The sequence below is a fragment of the Camelus dromedarius genome, chromosome 11 (genome assembly GCF_036321535.1).
Source record: "Camelus dromedarius isolate mCamDro1 chromosome 11, mCamDro1.pat, whole genome shotgun sequence".
Taxonomy (NCBI): Eukaryota; Metazoa; Chordata; class Mammalia; order Artiodactyla; family Camelidae; genus Camelus; species Camelus dromedarius.
Genome location: NC_087446.1, coordinates 31418188 through 31440526, shown reverse-complemented (window position 1 = coordinate 31440526; position 22339 = coordinate 31418188). Strand labels below are relative to the sequence as shown.

The 22339-nt window shown below is 34.7% G+C and overlaps 2 protein-coding genes across 4 annotated transcripts in view; one reads left to right on the top strand and one right to left on the bottom strand.

The window, feature by feature from the left end:
* SNRPF (small nuclear ribonucleoprotein polypeptide F) overlaps window positions 1-22339 on the bottom strand; it is a 222400-nt gene that overhangs the window by 133713 nt on the left and 66348 nt on the right. The window lies entirely within an intron of this gene.
* The window catches only part of NTN4 (netrin 4), a 104229-nt gene that overhangs the window by 80218 nt on the left and 1672 nt on the right, over window positions 1-22339 (top strand). Inside the window, exons 6-9 of one of the 2 annotated variants that reach the window (XM_010989970.3) lie at window positions 6942-7155; window positions 7519-7634; window positions 14291-14359; window positions 17526-17696. In XM_010989970.3, coding sequence (XP_010988272.2) covers window positions 6942-7155; window positions 7519-7634; window positions 14291-14359; window positions 17526-17696 — 570 coding nt within the window. Of the gene's footprint in view, window positions 1-6941; window positions 7156-7518; window positions 7635-11196; window positions 11408-14290; window positions 14360-17525; window positions 17697-22339 lie in introns of those variants that run through there. The other variant, XM_064491605.1, reaches the window with a different exon arrangement.

Genomic DNA, 22339 nt, shown 5'->3' with positions numbered 1-22339 from the left:
CAAAAGATAATGGTGGTGGTGGTGGAATACCATATAATAAAATAGATGGGAGCCTTACATTGTCTTTCTTCTGGCTCCCCTATCTGCTGTAAAAAACCAAGTTGACTTAACTGAGTGATACAGTAACTATTGGTTTAGTCACCTCAAAATGATGAAATGTTTATATTAGATTATGAGATTTAATTTAAAGTCTTCACAAAGCATTTTTTAACAAAGCATTTTGATACATATATGTTACATATTATATAATCTCTCCAAATTATTTATTAGTCAAAAACAAATGACAAATCAAAAGTGCTTTTCTATCTCAAGAGAAAATGTCTGATGTTTTCATAATGAAATCCAACCAAAAGAAAAAAATCAGAGGGATTTAATGCAATCACCATAACTCTATGAACTGAAATAAAGCTGGTCTCCTGAGAAACTCAATGGTTAGAGGCAAAATCTTTACTTCTTTCCTTGAGTTAGGTAAGTTTTTTAAAAGCTTGTAATAATTATTCTTCTAAATTATAGATCTCTTTAAGAGCCAAGACTATCTTATTAAAATTGATCCCCAGGAGTTTGCACAGTATTTAGCACATAGCAGATACACATTAAATGTCTGTTGAGTAGGTGAATGGATAAATAAATGCTGCTTAGACAAAACACCCACACCATTATCCTTTCAAACAACATCCATTATGGTGTTTTTCTCCACTGCCCTTTGTAAATAGCTTTTTCATCACTGCCTTTTAATTCAATGAAACAGTCTTTTTAGCAGCCATAATCTTCTATTTGCTAATTGCTTTTTAAGTGCTAGGGACACTGTGTGTGTCTCATTTAATACTCAATACAACCTGGTAAAGTAGAAATGTAGGACTCATAAAGGTAAAAATTTAGCTAAGAAGTCTGCCTCCATTAAACACTTCAGGGGATAGGTGAGTGAGATCCATGTACACCTTCAAGGAATTTACAGACTGGTTTCACAGAGCAAAGTAAAACATCTGAAATGCAAAGTAGAAGTGATCAGAGCTATAAGAAGAGAAACATTATTTTTAAACCACTAGAGGGTTTCAAATAAAGGATGAATCATGTTCAACTGAGTTGGAATAAGAAATGACTTATAAAAGAAGGTAAACTTGTCCCTTAGATGGGTAACTGGAATGGCTGCCTTGGGCTTCATACTTGGTGAGGTGGGAGAGGGTGGAAGAGAGAAGCATGCTGCATCTCACTCTTTCGTGAATAGCAGTACGTTTCAATGTCAGAATTTCTATCTTTACAAGAAAGATGCAAACAGATCTCCTACCTTGAGAACTTACACTACTCCAAATTGTTGAATCTCTTTGACCCTAACTCTACACCTTCCAGAGACAAACCTTAGGGCTGACACTTGAATAGATCTTAAAGGACATGTAGCATTTTGAAAGACAGATTTAGGAGGAAAGAGTTCCCTATTGAAATTAATAAAGGTACAGAAACAGGAAAGATTGGGGTTCCACTTAATTAGAATAAAGGCCATCTGCAAGAATTCATCTTACTCAATTAGAATAAGGGCTATAGGCAAGTGCAGGGTTATAGGCAACTAGAGAGGAAAGACTAAATGTAGCCTAGGGCCATACTGTAAAGGCCCTTAAATATTTGACTAAGGGGTAACTGTGTTTTGTAAACTACAAATGCTTCACAAACATTAGAGTTATTAACTAACACATATTGGTTGAGTGAACAAATAAATGAGATTCTTCCTAAAAAGATAATTCATACCTTTTGTTTAAAAAGAAAAATAAGCAACATTCCATGCTCTTATTTATTGTTGTGGTTCTCAACCAAGGAGAGCATAAGATGGGAGAGAAAGGGTGTGTGTCACAGAGATAAGATGTAAGGAACTTATGCAAATTTTTCACATTTCTCCTGGTTTGAGAACCACTGTTTTAGTGATTATAGATTTAAAAAAAGAGATACAGAGACCTAAGCAGAGTAGTACACCATCAGTACCTGCATTTCTTCAGCTCCTGTTCTCTCTCACAAGTCACCAATGTCCTCCTGTTAGACATTATTACTTGCCTGTTATCAATTAAAAAAAAACTGTATTTGTGACTCCAACCTTCCTCCTATGCTTCAGATTATTATTTCTGGTTGCCTATTATAACTTACTAGTGTATCCTTCAGGCATCTCAAACTTAATATGTCTAACCCTGAACTCATTTTCTTCTCCCTCCCTTGCCTATCTCCACCCCTACATGGATCTACCTGCCCCAAACTACTCTAGCCCTGTATTCTAAATCTTTGCGAGTAATGTCACTAGCTATTCACTTTCATAAACTAGAAATCTTAAAATCTTCCTCAATTTCTGTTTGTCCCTCAACAATGCATTCTACCTACTCACCCAGATGGTCTCCAAATCCTATCAATCCAATCTAAAAAAAAAAAAAACAAAAGTTTTTCACATCCAACTTTTTCTCCCATTCCTACATCTATTGTCTTGGTCCAATTCCTTGTTCTCTGTCGTTTCTTTGGTTTTCTTGCCATCAGTCTCTTCCTACTCTAGTCTATTTCACACACTACCACCAAAGTAACATTCAAAATTAAATTATAACCATGTCATAATTCTGTTTTTTTAATGTTTTACTTCTTATGATTCTTTATACCCATAAGATAAAATTCAACTTCTTGGTTAGGCCTGTCCACAATCAGCTCCAAACCAAACACTACAGCTTTTTTTCTACCTCATCAGCTTCAACTGGTTTCCACTCAATGTACACTCTAGACACACTAAACTTCTCATTCCCCAAATAGGCCATGCCCTTTCACATATGATCCCCACAGCCTTCAGGTCAAATCCATAAGTGCTTATTTGGGCATCTACTATGTACCAGACACTGGGAGCCTAGGAAACAAAAATAAGAAGATAAAGATCCTTCTGTCAGTGACTTCAGAGTCTAGTAATAAGAGAGACAGGCACATAAACAAATAATAATGATGTACTGTGATACACACAAAACAGAAATATATACAAAGAACAGAGGCAGCATAGAGGATAGAGTAGTTAACTGGAGGGTGTGGGACAAGGAAGCATATAAAAGTAAAGGCAATGCAGGCACAGCCAGGGGCACCGATGCATGAGAGAGCTTCACATTTTCAGGAAGCAGGAAGAGCTTCCACATATAATGCAGAAACATAAAATGCAATGGAGAGGAACTGTACACTTAAAATGGTTAAGATGTTTAAGTCTTTCAGCTATTTTGAGTTTATTTTTGTGTATGGTGTGAATTTATGGTGAAAAAGCACATGAAAACAAATACATGTATATTCATGTATGACTGAAGCATTGTGCTGTACACCAGAAATTGAAACAACATTGTAAACTGACTATACTTCAATTAAAAATATATATTTAAAAAATGGTTAAGATGGTAAATTTTATGGTATGTGTTTTTTTTACCACAATTACATTTTTTTAAAATTATTTAAAAGGAATTCAATTGGCAAATAAAGCTAAAAAAAAAAAAAGGGAGGAGGGGAGGGTATAGCTCAAGTGGTAGAGCACATACTTAGCATACACAAGGTCCTGGGTTCAATCCCCAGTACCTCCTAAAAAATTACCTCCCCCCACCAAAAATAAATAAATAAATAAAATTTAAAAAAAAAGAAATTCAATGGGGAGAGTATCTAAAGACAGGCTAGAATAAGCAAATGCATATCTTCCCCTTCTTTTCAACTTGTAAACTCCTACTCATCTTTCAGGATAAGCTCTGTGGGTGAAGAACTTTGTGAAGTACTATCGTATTCAGTATTTGTAGGATTGAGTGTTGTGACTGTGGTCTTAGCAAGAAGCATCTCACTGCATTTGACTGTGAGCATAATTAGCAGTTGGCGTTCAGTGTGGGAAGGATTTTGATTGATTTGTTGGGCTGAGTTTTAGGCATTGTGGACATGGACAACATACATCATTGAGTTCATCCATCTTGTATAGCTATTTTTATATGTACCTAATATTTCAGCAATATTAATGTCCAGTGTACATCATGGCCTCTGAATAAGTAAGAAAGCAATTCCTTGATGAAGATGAGATTTAAAGGAGGAAAAAGAATACCAGATCAAAAAAGCATTTCCTGAAGGGTCCAGGAACACTAATTCTTGGAGAAATTAGTAGGATTGGGAGCAAAAAGTGAGTAGCCAAGTGAAATAAATTTGGGAAATACAGAAATAAGGCATGTGCAGATTGTCCTTATTTTACAGCTCATCAGAATGACCCCTCCTTTGTGAATCCTATGTGATTCCATCAGCCTGTGCTCTCTTCCTCTGTGCTCTTATAAACCTCTAATAGAGTACTTATCACGGTATATGGAAATTTTTTGTTTATTTCTCTGTTTCCCTCACAAGCTATGAGTTCCTCATGAACTGACACCATAATTTATGCAAGCAGACACCTTACACCTCTACAAGAATTAGCTATTGAATTCATTAGTTAATTCACTATTAATTAACCATGTGCCAGACACTACAATAAGTGCTTTACATACATGGTCTCCTTTCATCCTTACAACAACTGTAGGAGGCTGGATATTACTCTCTTTTCCATTTTAGAAACAACAAGACTGTGATAATGAGAGGCTGGGTATCTTGCCAAATGTCACACAGTTAGTAAATGATCCGAAGCCAGACTGAAATCAAATGAAGCTTTTAATGACAAATAAAGTAATTAATAAAATCAGTTTCCAGGGGGATAAAGGAGGGAGTGGGACCTAAAATGTTAGTTGAGAAGACTCCACAGGTAGAGTCAGCTTGGTAAGTGTCAGACTCTGTGCTATGCACGTTGCTGAAATAATTTCATTTACAGTAGTTTCATCCTCATGAAGTCTTCATGAGATGTAAATACCCAAATTGAGAAACTGATGTTCAGAAAAGTTAAATTTCTTGCTCAAGATCACAGAGCTTGTGAGAGTCAAGGCCATAAACCAAGATCAAATCCAGCTTTCTCATTTGATTCTCAGAAAGAAGAATGGAAAGATAAAGATAGAGATTTTTGAGGCAGAGAAAAGATTATCCAGAGGACCTTATCAGTGAATTAGAATCTTCAGACCAAGTGGTTAGAGTGAATTAAAAAACCTGAAGAAATTTTGGGACAGCCACTGTAAGGAATTTTTTTTTAAGGCCAGGTAAAATTGAATAAATAGGGTTAATGAGTATCAGGTAGGAGACCCAGCTGAGGACCCAGCTGAAGTTAGGTTACACAAATTTGTGATATACCCAAAAAGCACTTTGTTTTTTTTACTTTGTTCAGCTATTTTTGCTATTCCAGGAACAAAGAAAGTGTTGGGGATTGTCAAACTGTGAGTGGTAGGCGACTGCAGGACCTGGGAGAGGGCTGAGGGGAAGGACTCAATTAATAGAAAAGACATGCAGAAATGGCTGACTATAGATTCTAATCTGAGCAACTGTCTTAGCCCATACAGGCTGCTCCAACAAAATACCATAGACCGGGTGACTTAAACAGCAAACACTTATTTCTCACAGTTCTGGAGGCTGGAAGTCTAAGATAAGTACCAGCATCGTTCGGGTCTGGTAGAGCTCTCTTCCGGGTTGCAGCCTGCCAACTTCTGTTGTTGCCTAACATCCTTCACAAAGAAGAGAGCTCTGCACTCTTCATCCCGTCATGATGACACCAATCTCATCTCCTCCAGACTGTATCCAAACTTCCCAAAGGACCCACCTCTAAACACCATCACATTGAGGATTAGGCTTCAACATACACATTGTGGGGGACACAAACATTCAGTCCACAGCACTATGCAAATGAAATCAAGCTTTCTTCCTGTACCAAACCTGAACTCTCTTAGTTGTACAGGACTAGAGAACCTACCAATCGTTTTATCTGGTGTCACTATCAATTCATGACTACTAACCTCAAAAGGTGGCCTCCATGTGGCCTGACGATTATACTTCTTCCACTCCCACTCTTCACCTCTCTCACCTGATGACCTCACTTTCTATTTCATCCAGAAAATATAAGCAATCAGAAGAAAAATCCCACCAGCTCCTACCACTGCTTTTATCCACTTCCCTGTGTCTCTGTCCACATGCTCTAGCTTCCATCCTGTTACTATGAACTAATCACCCTCCTACCCAAGGCCAACACCTCCTCTTCTACACCAGATCCCATCCTTTCTTCCTTACTCACGTATCCCTTTAAAAATTCTCCCATCTCTCTTTTAGTCATTAATTTTTCTCTTTCTACTGGATCATTTCCATTAACATAAAATATTGAACATGCTGTAATAGATCCCATCTTAAAACAGACAAGACAAAGACTCAAACCTTCACTTCAGGTCATCTCCCTATTCAGTTTTAGCTACCACCACACTTCTGTGCCCTTACAGAAAAGCTCCTCAACAGAGCTATCTGTTCTCATGCTCAGATCCTCTCCTCTCACTCTCTCCTGAGTTTTCTTCAGTGAGGTTCGCCACTCACTATTACACTGAAAGTATTCCTGCCAAGGACATCAATAACCTTCATGTTGTCAAGTGCAATAGTTCATCCTATTCCTCATCTTCTTGGACCTATCAGCATTTAACATAGTTGATGTTGTCCACCTCCTTGAAATTTTCGTTATTTGGCTTCCAGAACACCACACACTCATGATTTGTTTCCTTCCTCACTAACTGCTCCTTCTTTTTTTTCTTTGCTGATTCATTCTCATCACCCCAAACAAAAGCCATTCATATTTAATGCCTTTAATTTTAAAATAAAGTATGTGGTTCATTTGCAGCAGATGTGCTTTTCTAATGATATCTTCTTATCTCTAATTTAATTAGGTTTTATTCTCTGAGCATACAACTAGTGGGTACAGGAGGAGCCTCAGAGATATGCTCTGTGGTGAAGGAAAGCCAGTGTGGGATTGCTGGGCTTAATCTCCACAGATAGTCTAGTCACTCATCAGTCCTTGTGTGTCTTCTCTGTTGTAGTGTGTTCCTGTCATCCAGTTGGATCAGCTGTCCTTCCTTTCAGCTCAGTGACCTTCTGTGAGCCCAGCAATGGTGACTGCCCTTGCAAGCCTGGGGTGGCAGGGCCACACTGTGACAGGTGTATGGTGGGATACTGGGGCTTCGGAGACTACGGCTGCAGGCCCTGTGACTGTGCGGGGAGCTGCGACCCTCTCACAGGAGACTGCATTAGCAGGTGAATGTGCATGGTTCTTGCTCCTATCTATGTGTCTTTCAGATTCTTTTGAAGATCTGGTAGTGATTTGCAAAACCTTGAATGCCACTAGTGGAGCAAAGATGTATCTACACATCTCTTCAAAGAATTTTTGTCAAATTGCAGGGTCAAGTGATTTGTTCTTGCAAGATTCTAGAGATGGTCTGGCTCATTCTGCAAAATAAATGATTCTTTTTAACAGTAGGCCCTTACAACACTCTTTATTTCTGAAAAGTGAAAGAATTGGAATGTAGCTGATAAGGCTTAAATCTCTATAAGTATATTCATTTCATTCAAGTTCTAAGAAATCCTTAATAAGTTTTTTATCATTTTCTATTTTATTAGCAACACAGACATAGACTGGTATCATGAAATTCCTGACTTCCATTCCATGCACAATAAGAGTGAACCAACCTGGGAGTGGGAGGATGAGCAAGGATTTTCGGCACTTCGACATTCAGGTGAGATGATAGAACCGGGTATCGTATTTCCACTGTCTGGTCTTCAGTAATGGTGATTCACAACAAACCAGAGAACAGATTTTGGATCTTATAAGAACTCTTTAGTTCTGAGGTTAACAAAGTAGTGATTCCCCATAAGTATAAAACTGTTAAATATAGCTAAAAGAGTATTTTAATAAGCTTTTGTTTATTTTCTGATCGTTAGAGTAACATATAATTAGTATAGAAAATTTGGAAAATGCAAAACATCACAGTTAAAAATATACCCAAATCTCGTTGTTTCCACTCTTAATACTTTGGTGTGTTTCCCTGTCTCTAAAGCATAATGTTTTACACAGATGAGAGCTAACTCTATGGGAATGTACAGATCCATTTAAAGGAAAAATATTCTTACAGACCTAGTGTAACTCAATATGTACAATGCAAAATTTAGCTGTGAACACCTTATATTTAGCTTTTTTACACTAGAAAACAAAAATAATTTTACAAACTAAATATAAGTAAAAAAACTAGTAAAATTCAAATTAATAATATTAATTGAATATAAAAAATTATTTTTACTGAAGCCAAAACACTGTTTACTACATAAATATGGTTCTTTGAGGTTACCTGGTCTATAGTACAATTTCTTCTGATTCAGTTTTCCTATGATATTTCTCTGTTTCATCATTTGAGGAGAATGCTGTGATATTGGTGTGGATACATAATTTCTATGTTCAGCCTTCCTCTATTCTTCTCTCACAGAAAATCAAGTAGTTTTATTTAGCACCAGCTTACTCTTAGCATAAACACAAATGTGGGCATGAAATCTTAGTGTCAGCATTTGATTGTAAAATCCTCACCAAATCATCCAAGTTAAACTTATAGTAAATTTTAAAATATTCCTTATTATTAAACATTACAAATGCCAAAAATATGATATGGACACCCATATCATATGTTCTAATGTTATCAAATCTTATGTTTCAAATCTTGGGTTTTGCCATAATTGTCTCATATTTTCATTTAATTTATAAGATGTTACAGATACATTTGAAGCCCCTGGTATACCAGTCTACAAACTCACTAGCCTCCCTTACTCCACAGAATAACCACTAATCTGAATTTTGGTGTTCATCATTCATTTTCATATTTTTACTATTTTACTATATATATACTAAAGAGTTTATAATTTATATATTTACAGAATGTTTTAAGTTTTTTTTTAATTTTTAGTGGGGGGAGGTAATTAGGCTTTTTAGAGGAGGTACTGGGGATTGAACCCAGGACCTTGTGTATGCTGAGAATGTGCTCTACCACTTGAGCTATACCCTCCCCCTTATATAATGTTTTTAAAATCTCATGCACATGATAACTTACCTACCTTTTTAAAATTTTTTGACTTAAATATGTACTTTTTTTTACATTTATCCATTTTATTATAGAATATGAGATTTCTTATTCTCACATTGTTTGCCATTTAGGTTATTTCCAATCTCCAATTTTCCACTATTATATATAATGCTACCATGAATGTTGTCTTACATGTGACTTTGTATACCTGAGGAGTTTCACTAGAGCAGGGGCTGGCAAACTGCGGCCTCAGGCCAAATGTGGCCTGCCATCTGTTTTTCTGTAGGCTACAAACTACCTGTTCTAAGGTTTAAATGGTTACACTTTAAATGTTTATATAAATACCTACATAAAATCTTTAATTTTGCCCCTTGGCCCACAAAGCCTAAAATATTTACCATCTGTTTCTTTTAAAACAATGTTTGCTGACCCTTGTTCTAGGGCACAACCTGCTGTGACCTACTGTTGGGTCACAAGTGTTCTTACTGTCAAATTTACCACTTATTACCAAATAGCTCTCTCATGTGGTTGTAGAAATTTGCATTTCATCAGCAAAAAATGGCATCCTGTTGCTCTACATCCTCACTAATACTTTGTGTTTACTTAACAAATGTTTATATAGCACATACAAGGGGCCAAGCACTATTTTAACTTACTAACTCAGGCACAGTTTAACTTATTTACTATCTATTGGACTTCTAAAATTAATGTCATCAAACCTCGAATTTTTTGCCAATCTGATGGATATGAAATGAGATCTTGCCATTTTTAAGTTGCATTTTCCTAATTAGTAATTTTTTACGGTTTCTTGGCCATTCAGGTTTCCTTTTCTGTGAATTTCCTATTTAATTTTCTTACTAATTTGTAGGAGTTCTTTATGAATTCATTCATTTAACAAATATTTATTGAGTACCCATACTATGTGCCAGTGCTGTAAATCTAGTAATTGAACAGACAAAAATCCCAGCCTCCAAAGAGCTTACATTCATACACAGGAAGACAGTTAAGAAACAAGTGAAGTATTTAATGATGTTTAGTATAATGGAGAAATAAAGCAGAGGATAACAAGTGCTTGAGTCGGACATACTTTTAAATGGGGTGATAAGAAAAGTCCTATGAAAGGATTTTTGAGAAAAAACTCTGAAGATGGTAAGGGAGTGAGCAATACAGCTAACAGAGGAGAATTTAGGCAGAAGATACAGCAAGTGCAATAGCCCTGTGGTGAGACTAGGCCTGGCTTATTCAGGAAACAGCAAGGCCAGAGTGGCTGGAACAGAGTAAGAAACCATAATTTAATACATTCTCACCGAGAACTTATGGATCTTTCAAGAATCAAGAACTCAAATTTGAGGAACACTGGTATTGCAGTTCTGTATCATGGTTTCTTCACTTAATCTTATGATCATTTTCCTAATGGTTTCAGTTAAATTTGCAACAGGAAAAGAGGTGGGAAAGATAAGGTAATATGGAGTTGTTGTATTTATCTTTTTAGCATTTGAAAAAGAAAACTCTTTCCCATTAATTTTGTGCTTTAATGCTACAGAGTCTGAATTCTACGATGTTAACTTTTATAACCACTTTTGAAAGATTTCTTCTATTTTTCTAACACAACAGTTTTCAGAATTCTCTAACTTTGTCTGCAAAGCCAAATCGGTAAAAAAGCAAAGTTCTAGTACCATAGAACTTTCATTAAGCCAATCATCATGTTTGTAGGGAGCTGACAGCACACCAATGAAGAACATAACGTGCTGCCATCAGTCCTACTCCAGCCTCTCACATCCATGACAGCTGTTAGATCTATCGTGTCCCCAGAGAGTCTCTGAAAATCATCTGGATGAGCTCTGGACTGAGGAAGACGTTATTCAGTTTCCTGCTAAACAGCAATATTCCAATTGGGTATAGATTAGTACCCCTGGGCACTTTCTTCAACAAAAAAAGTGATAATCTGTTTTCTAAGCACTGTGGTTCATTTTCAAATCTATGTACCTACCTACCTATTTACCTGCCATAAGTTTCCATAACTAGAAAATGCACTATACCAAGACACTCTTAATTTCTACCACTTCTTGTGGGGTAGAGAACATCAGATGTAAAATTTCACTTCCTCTACAACAAAACCGGCTTCAGCTATTACCACAGAATTGTAAACAATGCTTCTCTCTCTCTTTTTTTTTTTTTTGAAATATTCTAATAACCCAGTAAAACTAAACAGATTTTCATCCCCTTCCAGATTTCTTTTAAGAAAACACATCTGGGCTGAAGCCTAATCAACAAAGATTTATTCAAAAGCAAATTTTAATGACTGATTTCTTAACATATGAAAAGGGAGTATTGGAAAGCAGCCAAGGAAAGATCTTCAAATAACAGACCTATTCATGTTCTCATAGACTGAAGGACTAAAGAGAAGAACATCATGTTGAGGAATAAGATCTGACATTTGGAGTTCCATTAAGCTTTTTTTTAATTAAAGTTTAGTCGGTTTACAATGTTGTGTTATTTTCTGGTGTACAGCATAGTGATTCGGTTACATATATATACATATATATATTCCTTTTCATATTCTTTTTCATTATAGGCTATTACAAGGTATTGAATATAATTCCCTGTACTATACAGTGGGGGACCTTGTTGTTTATCTATAATAAAATCTGCAAATTCCAAACATTAGGTTTCATACCATGGTAGTTACCATACTCTCCTGCTTTGGTGGAATCATGAAAGGCTGCGGGATATCCACTTAGGTTACTGCAATTTCCAAATGAGCAATCCTCTGCTTTGTTTAGATGGTAAGCAGTATTACTGAACAAATCACAACAGCTCACTTTAAGCACCTTTGATGTATCTTTCTCACTTTTTAATTCCTCTGGGATTTTCCACTTGCAAATCTCATTCTCTGATTTCTCAGGAAACTTTAGGTTGAGTCAATATGTCAGTAGTTTCCACATCACTATGTCCCTCTACCTGATCTCACCAGAATCATACTCATTTCCACTCAGATATTTGTTAGCATCTCTAATTCATTATATTCTCCTTGTACTAGAACTCTGTTGTTTTTTTGCCTGATCAGATCCATTTCCCCTTTTTTCCTGCTATTTCCGTGGTAGCTCAATCCAATTCTTCTTTGGGGAGCCACTCTTCCCCCACTTAATACAGTCTTGGAGACGCAATCAGATGCTCTCCCCCTGGAATTTAAACCTTGAGCTGAACGTGACAAAGTCTGAAAATGATTAGAGTTCATGACTCCAATGGCAAAATCATAAAAGAGACTCTGGAGCGCTCTTGCTTCTTGTCCTTTCAGAGTTCTGGTTCTTTGGCTTTTTCGCCTATGAGCTACTCAGTATCCTTTCAATAATTAAGTTAGACAATTACTACCTTAAAAACCTTAAATTATACACCCCTAAAATGCTCTACTTCTCCTAACTTCCCAATTTCTGTTAGTGAAACTAAAATCCTCTCTGTCACCTTGGCTTCAGGTACATTTTTATGCTTCCTCTTCCCTTGCCCTTATCCAATTCATTGACAGGATTTGTAGACCCTAACTCTGCAGCATCCCTTGATATGTCTTCCTATCTACACCCACGACCACCTCTCAGACCCACATTCCATCAGCCTTAGAAAGACAGTAGAGTGGAAAGATCAGAGGCTTCAGATTCTTTCAAACCCAGGCTTAAAATCTGGCTTTTCTACTTGTCAGCTATGCTGCCATGGATAAGCTAATTAACTTCTCTGAGCCTTCATTCTTTTCATTTATTAATAATACCTATTTGATAAGCTTATTATAAATATTAAATAAAATCACATGGATAAAATTCCTTACAAAGTTTATGGCTTATAGTTGATACTCAATTTAGTTAACTGTGTTACCAATTTCACTAGCCTCTAACGGGTCCTTGCCTCCATTTTTTTTCCAATTCCATTAGTTTTGGTACAGTAATGCCTGATTAATTTTCATATATATATGATTTCATATATATATATGATTTTTTAAATTCATGTAACTTCTTTTAGCTGATAGCTTTGAAAATTCCCCTTTATCTAACATATTAAATTCAAGCCCAAACTGCTTATCAACCAAGGTCTTCCATGATATCTTCCACTATTCTCAACTCAGTCTGTATCCAGGATAAACAGAGTGACTGAATATTCCATGAACACATCTGCCCTTTCTCTCTTACATTTCTGTGCTCATCCTTTTATCTCTGTATTCCTGTCAAATTTCTACTTGTTAAAATCTTAGAAGAGTAAATAAATGTAAAACACTTAAAACAGTGTCTGGCACATAGTGAGTGCTCCTCAGTGAAAGTTACCTACTGCTATCCCACTCAATGCTTATAAAATGCAATGTGTGAAGGCAGAAGAAGAGGGGTTAGAGAAGGACTAAAATTATATCTAATTATTAAATCAGTAAGACTGAAAATCCTATCTATTCTGGGCTCTAAGAATATAAAGATGAATAAAACATAACCATTGTCCTCAAGGATCACAGTCTGGAGAGGAAACAGATACATAAATAAGTATAAGGTTGCTGTTATAGACTATGTACAAAGGCGTTCTGAAAGTCTTCCACAAGGGTCTGGCTAATCTTTCATATGTAATAATTGTAGTACATAATTTTAACTGCTGGGAGAGAATATCCTAATTATTCAAAGTCCATTTCAATCAGCCATGAAGCCTTTTTTCCATCTTCCCAGACATGTGGCCCTCCTACCCAAGTATATTGTACCTGTCTTAGAAAACTTATCACTGTTTACACACTTGCTTTATTCACTTTACTGAATTATAAGCCTTCAGGCTAGAATTGTATCTTGCTCATCTTTATATACCCTGAAGTACATAGATAGCACCATGTCCTGCGCATAACAGGTGCTTAACAAATATTTTTAAAATTGAATAGCATTACCTTCAAAGGATTGCTCAATTATTTTATTTTATTTAACGTTTATTATGATGAACATTAATAGTAAAAAGACAATTGTCTTTCCTATAGGGTATTCATTCAGTTGTTCCTTTCCATTAGCATGGGATATTAATTCCAGACTATATTTATCATAACATCAATTATAAGCATTAAAATATATCATTGTTTCTACATTTCTGTATTTTCTTAGGTCAATACTTTATTGGATGATAACTAATTCACTTCAAAAAGGTGACTCTATTTCTTTTGAGTAACTTTCCATGGTTTCTTAGTATTTATGAATTATATTATATGAATTACTCAAGCCTTAAAGAGTTATGCCACCTGGTTTTACTTATTTCTTCTCTTTTTTTTTTCCACTTTTTTTTCTAAACAACTAACAATACTTTTCATTTACTTTCTGTAGGTAAATGTGAGTGTAAGGAACAGGTGTTAGGAAACTCCAAGGCATTCTGTGGAATGAAATATTCATATGGTGAGTTTGGAGTCCTTGAATGCTTTTAAGAATCTATTCAAACTAAGTACAAAGAGTTTTTTAGGAAATGAGTGGCCTGGTCTATGACATTCTCAATAAATCAAAGCACTAGTCTTATATAATAATAGTAAACACAGTATTCTGGTCTTGATCTAGATTTTTCTAATAGAAATGGTGTTGAATGTTCTGTTGAGAGCAAGAGGCTTTTAGAGGAAAGGCAAGGTTATCCTACTATATGGAAAAGAGGCAAACAGCAAAAAGGGGGAAAAATCATGAAACATCATCTTTCTTATGGATGCTTCTTATTTTAAGTAATCTAAAAGGGAAGTCTCTAGACACTTAAATGATTCCTGTGCCAGTTTATCCTGTAGTAACACTAAGCAGAAATCAGTTTAAAGCAGTATATTTCACAGCAATTAAAAGGTCAGGCTTTGGGCAAAGCTACAGAAACAATAAAAAGATCGTGGTTTCCAGGGGTTTGGGGAAAGGGAGGGAGGGAGGAATGAATAGCTGGAGCACAAGGGATTTTTTGGGTAATAAAATTATTCTGTATGATACTACAGTGGTCGCTACATATCATTATGCATTTGTCAAAACCCATAGAATGTACAGTATCAAGAGTGAACCCTAATGTAAACTATGGACTTCGATTAATAATAATGTGTCTATATTGGTTCATCAATTGCACCAAATATGCCACACTGATGAGGGATGTTGAGGATAGCGGAGTATATATGTGTGGGTGGGGAGGGCTATGTGCAAACTCTCTGTATTTTCTGCTTAATTCTGCTGTGAACCTGAAATGGCTCTAAAAACTAAAGTCTATTAATTTTTTAAAAACTAATAATTAATTAATTAATTTAAAAAGCTCAGGCTTTGGGCTCAGACCTACATGAGTTTTATTTCTGATTTATTGGGTGGGTAACTTAACCTCTCCAGAGGTTTCATCTTCAACTTTCTCATCTGTAAAATAGGGATGATGCCACCTTCCCCAAAAAGTGAGATTTTTTTCAAAAGCTCAGCTGCTCAGTAAGTGATAGGAGGAAAAAGAGGAAATATATTTGGGAGGCACTGAGACTAGCTCTCTGCCTGAGTCTCTTCCCTGCTCTCTCTATATACACTAGACTCCTCTACCTCTCAAATATCAGGAAAATAAAGTGTATGGACAAATGAAAATGTCAGTGCCCCAAACAGAGAGTGTTGCTATCTTCAAATTCTTTATGTTTATTATTAAGTGTATGAAAGATACCTTATCTTGCCAATGTATTATTGACTAGTGTCTGAGTCTTTTTATTATTCCATAATTTATACAGCTTGAAATATACATTACAACAAAGAGAAATTTTTAAGTCATGATTTCTGAAACCAAGTGTTTAGGTCCTTGATAATACTGTATTTAATCTCATAAAAGATAAAAAAGTAAATATTAAAAACCTCATAAATCTTATCTAAAATTATGTGCATATCTCCCTCCCTTCACCTGCCAATTTGGCTAAATAATAGAAGCAAAAAACTTGAAATGTATGGTGCCCAATAAAGAAAAATCAATTTAGAGGGAACAGTATGTACTATTAAAAGAAGAAAAAAAAAAAAAAAAGACAAGTTAGTCCAAAGTCAGGCAGTTCAGCAGAAATATCAACTGGTTTTCATTATCACATAGATTCAGTAGCTCTCTGACTGAATTTACCAACAACCACATTAGAATCTTTTAATTCAACTGCATTACTCTCTGCTTAAGAGAACTTAAATGCTTTTAATGATGTCATGAAATACCTTGGTCTTACTATGTGCAGTACACCTATAGACTTGGACAAAATGGTTTCCCCCTCCCCATTCTCTGACTTAATAGAAAAAATACTTGGTTCATTTTATTCTTTTAGCAAATATTTATTGAGCTATAGTAGTGAATAGATAAAGTCCTTGTTCTCTCTGAGCTTACAGTCTAGTAAAAAATAATAGTGAACATTTATTGAGCATTGGCCACATGCGAGGCACTATGCTATGTACCCTACATGCATTTATCTCATGGGGTTCTAGTCCAAACTCTACTTGTAACCAACTAGCCATACAAACTTGGGCAGTTCACTTAATTTCTTAAAACTTGTTTCTTCATACATAAAACAAGACTAGATGAGCTCTTAAGATCCTTTAGAAGTCAAAAATTTGGTGAATCTATAAAGACAAGGCAGCTGCCTAACAGTCATATTCTCAGGATATGGCAGTAGCCAAGATAGGGTTCTCTTATTACACACAATCCTCCACCAACATATAAATGAGCCAGTAAGAACTCTCCTAATAATATAGAACATTGCCTTCTATGTTCCTTAGGTCTATTTTCTTCCCCACCCCACTTTGTTCCATTACTTAATCCCTATCCACATCCATTTCATAGATAATAGAGCATAATAGAATCATGAGTCATATAGAAAACTGAAGCTCTGCTATCACATAAAAGGACAGCCTCCTTAACCTCAGCCAGTTTTCATTTCACACCAAGGGAAGAAAATTAAGTGATCAATAATATTAGTTAATCTCTTTAAATATGTAAAATATATTTTGGCAATAACATTGTGCTCCTTGTCATAACATCACACAAAGCTAGTTATAAGAGTGTAATATAGTAAAAATCCAGATAAAAACCAGGATAACAATTTTACTTCCTGTGCATCTTTTTTCTATTTAGGTTTGATAGCTAAATGTGTTTAAGATTTATTTGCAGTAGGCAAATGGCTGATATTTTCATAGAGTGGCATGGAAAGAAACAGCAGTTGAAAATGTATAAGAAAGAAGAGAATAGGTAATATAGATAATGAGATGAAATCAGTGCAAAAATCAATGAGCCTAATGATTTTCTTTCTTTTTATTGAGGTATATGTAGTTGATGTACAACTAATGATTCACAATTTTTAAAGGGTATATTCCATTTGTAATTATTATGATATGTTAGCTATATTCACTGTGTTATACAATATATCCTTGTAGCTTATTTATTTATACATAGTTGTTTGTACCTCTTATCTCCTAATGATTTTTAAAGCAAATTTTCACATTATAATCATTAGTTCACTATTCCACTTTACTCTGAAATGCATCTTTAAGTTGTTCAAAGTTCAAATGATAATATGAAATTCTATGCATTGTGACTTTTGGAATTGTGTTGTTACAGTGCTAAAAATAAAGATTTTATCAGCTCATGATAAAGGATCTCATGCTGAGGTCAATGTGAAGATTAAAAAAGTCTTAAAATCTACCAAATTGAAAATTTTACGAGGAAAGCGGACATTATATCCAGAATCATGGACTAACAGAGGCTGTACTTGTCCAATCCTCAATCCTGGTGAGCATTAGACTTTCCTAGCTTGATATCTACTGTGTCTCTGCTGATTTGCTCCTTATCTTACATTCTCTGAGCCACAACCTAACTAAACTCAGCAAGAGCATCTCTCCTTTTTGCCATGTGAATTCTGGGGAAAAAACCAAATGGAATTCTTTGAACTGACATCAGAACTTTTCTTCTCTTTCACATGCTTTAAAAAGTAAATTATTTAAAAATCTAGCAATATAATATTCTCTGTCCTAAAAGAGAAGATTCAGACTGATTCCAGGTGCCGGTAGCAAAGAAAGCACTTTCATAAATTTATCTGCCACTAACGTTTTATTGGAAAGCTAGGTCCTGTTACAGTGCCCTGGGTAGAACTTTCTCCCAAAGGAAGTCAAATGTAAAATCCCATGTGTGCAAATAATACTGAATTCATTTTCACTATTGCGTGAGAAGCATCTGTTTCTTCTGGATAGAAAACAACTCTCAAGTTCTCAGCATCTTGTTTTTCATCAAACAATCATTGTGGTTTCAAATTAGAAACAGCAAAGATAAACAAACAACAACAACAACAAGAACTACAGACTCTTAGAGAAACTTGGAGTGGAGGGAAATTTGCACTTTAACATGTTACAGCAAACATGGAGACAAGCAAGTAAGCATGGGATTCTGACCTGTTCACTCTACAAGTTTACTCTTCATAATGAGTCATAAGTTGCTTATCTCTCTGTCTCCCTCATTAAATTTGAGGATGGGATTTAGACTTTTGATCTTACTATCTCTAGTACCTACCATTAGTACCCAAATAATAGTAATATAGTACCCAGATAGTAAGTTCTAGTAAAACAAATAATATATTTTTAAAATCCTCTCTATGTCGCTGTTTATGTAGTTGCCATCTGTGTCTTAATGGCACTGCTGAAACAGGTGCAAAATTTGTGTTCTGGATTTAATTCTTTTCAAATTTAAGTCCAGAAAACCACAGTTACATTAAGAAGAAGTCACTTACGGTCTTTGGTTAATCAATTTGAGAGAAACAAACAGGTAACTGAGTGAGTGAGAGAAAGAGAGAAACTATCAATAAAATATCCCCCTTAACCTAAACAATCTAAACAGTGGCGTAAAACTCGACTTTTTTGACCATTGACTAATCTAATCTCTCAAACTCTTTTATACCTCTCTGTATTCTATTTAATTAATTTAAATCTTAATAAGGAAAATAAAAAGACATTTTAAATAATAAATATGTTTCCAAAGAACAAATGAAGTAATCAGAACCTTGTATTTTAAATACCAGAGACTGAGAGTCATTAATTTAAGTCTGTTTCCCAATGACCTCTGTCTAGGGGGTCTTCTTATAAGCACTTACACTATCTTGGCAAAAGGAAAAAAAAAAATAAATAAAGAACAAAATCCATCCAGTTTTTTAGTAAGACCTTAAAAACAAAAGCTTTGACCATCTGAGCCACCCTCCAGGAAGTGAACTATACTTCCTAATCAGGTTTCTGCCAAACAGAGTGAAAGAATCAACTGAGTTCATCACAAGTGAAAACATAAGCACAGTTATTCAAAGAATTCTTGAAAACATGTTTATTCACTTTGATGAAAAGACTGGAACCTGCCAAAGCAAAACCAGACACTCTTTCATTTCACTTTGTTTTTCCATTTTTACAAGTTCAATAGCTAAGGCCAAAAAAAGCTGATAAGAAAACTCTGAAACCTTACACACCAACTTGCTTCCTTTGCTACTTTTGAAAAGGAGTAATCTAGCTGGCTTCCCTGAAAATTCATTCATTCCTACATTAATACATACAGTTACTCATTCATCAATCATATATTTTAGAACATCAAGACTAGCACTAAAGTATTATATTTTCTTTTTCTATGGATACAAAGTAAACTTTGTGCCCTCAAACTTGTCATAAGGTAGATGTCAAAAGCACAGAGATAGGAAAATAAAATGTAAATGCTAATAAGTGATGGTGCAACGTAATTTTTGACATGATGCTATTCCATAATTTATAGATTTATTGAGCATTATGTTTAGTAGTTTAATTTATATTTATACTTTAAAGTAATGGCAAACTCCTATAATATTTGTTCTGTTTATAATTAGAAGTAAACTCATTTAAAATACTAGACTTAAACACTGAAATTTTCCTAAAAATTATTTATTGGATTTTCAAATGAGGACTTCATTATTTTAGATATGATATAAACAATATCAAGATCACTATGTTTTAACTAATCTGTCAATCAAATATTGGGATTCTTTTTCATGGAGAAGCTACAGTTACTCTTTAAAGAATTTAAATACTTTACAATCCATCTTACATTTGTGCTCTCCAGTGTTTGAAACCCATGTCACTATTTTCCTTTTTTTTCCCCTGTCCCTTTTTTTTGAAAACACCATCATAGCTATTTTTAAGTTTAGGACTGATATCTTTTAATAATCCTTAAAATGACCCTTTTATTATTATAGAAGAAATACATGTACATTATAGACATTTAGGGGAAATTTTTAAATTTTACACTTTTATCCTCCAGAGATCATCTCTGTTAACATCTTACTGCAAATCCTTCCAGATCTTTCTCTGTGCATATGTTTATCGTATTTTTTTAAACCAAAATGAAGTCATAGTATACGCTCCATTCCTTAACCTACTTTATTCAGTTAATGATCTTAACCTTTAATTTTAATTTATTTTCATATACTCTATTACTCAGATCATATTCCAATTTCCCAACTGATCCCAAAATGTCCTTTAGAGCTAGTTTGTCCTTGCCAGTATTCAATCCAGGATCACACACTGTATATGGTTTTTAAGTCCTTCAAATCTCTTATTTAAGCAGTTTCTTTTTAGTGTTGAAGAAATTATTGTTGTTGAAGAAACCAGACCAGGTGCTCTATAAATTATCCTACCTTCTACATTTGTCTGGTTGGTTCTTTGTGGTGTCATTTAGCTTGTCACTCTACTTCCTGTATTTCGTATAATCTTTAAAGAAAAGCTTGATAGACTCAAGATAACATTTTAGCAAGAATTCATTATATATATTGTTGTGTAATACATGCTAAATTACATCACAAGACACATAGCACCTGGATGACCCACCATAAGGGTTGTTAAACTTGACTCTTGGAATAGAGTGATGACAGTCTGATCTCCATTGGGCAGTTTCGTTTTCCCTTTTGAGACTAGAAAATGATGAGAGTGAGTTACTTAGTCACTATGCAAACATCCAGTTTCCTATTAACCATTCATTTAATGATTTTATCACCAATTGGCAATCCCTTCCTGAATGAATAATTTCACTAGAGTTTAAGAAATACTATTTTTCTAATTTTGTCAAATTCTTTTCATTTATTAGTTGACATTATTCTGTAAAGGGACTTTCTCTCCCAACTTGGGCTAGTAGGTTACCATGAAATACAGTTCCCATTATAAAAGCAGGATAAATGTTAAATTCTTTTCTTTTAATTTCCAACTTCCAAAGTAAGGAATGGTTTAAACAGCCATCTCAAGATGATAAGTTAATTTTTCTCTGTATTTCTCTTTTTTGAGTATCATTTTGGAACTTTGGATTTTTGTTGACTCAGTATGTTTCAACATACATATTTATTATAATCTTGGTGCTCAAATGATCACAACTTTGACAAGTTATAACCCTCTCCTGATGGTTCCTGTGTCCTTTTAAATGATCCCCATTAACCTTTGAAAGCTTCCTTGTTTTTTAGAACAATAAGATATTGCCCATGCTAATCTTGTATTTTCCTGCTGTGGGCCTAGAATAAGCATTTCTCTAAGAAGGCTTGTTTTGTTTTGTTTTTAGTGAGATATGTTATTAGGGACCACATTATGTTTGTTACAGGTGTTCATTCTTACTGGGATGAGATTTTTAAAACCATTTCAGTGAATGAACAAGAATATATATATTAAACCATGAGTTTAAATTTATACTTTTCAATTGAATTTTAACATAATCGTGTTTTCTCTTAATGTGAGTTTTAAAGTAAATGTTTCTTTATCTTATATGGGAAAGTTTTATTTTATAAAAATAATTACTTATTTGCTCTATCCTATAATATTACAGAAAACTGTTTCAAAATACCAATATCAATATTACTAGAAACATCAACTGAGGGATATTATCATATTTCTTTTTATTAATGTGTAGATAATGAGACTGTCCTTTCATTTTGTGTGTGTTAGCCAAAATTTTTTATTTGAAGCCTGAAAAGAATTTTGAATTATAGAATCAGCACAAGGTCTGGTCAAGCCTCATCATTTTTTTTTAAGTATATTCCTATATTCCTATATCCTATATTCCAAAATCACATTGACTTTAAATAGGAAATGTGTTATTTTGTATAATCCATAACTCTCTTCCAGTATATCTTCCCAAGTGGTTGTTTCACTTTTATAAAATCCTCCTTAATATACACTAGCACACATAGTGAGTCTCCAAGAAATACTGATTTATAGCAGCAAGTTAAGTACTCATAGAATCCTCACTTCTTTACCATAGAGGGTGGTATAGTAAAGAGTAAAAGCTCTACAATCAGACAGGCCTGAGCTTAAGTCAGAGTGCTGTTTCTTACCCGGAAACACTAAACAAGTTTCTTAATCTTGCCAAGTCTCAGTCTCTTCATTTGTAAAATA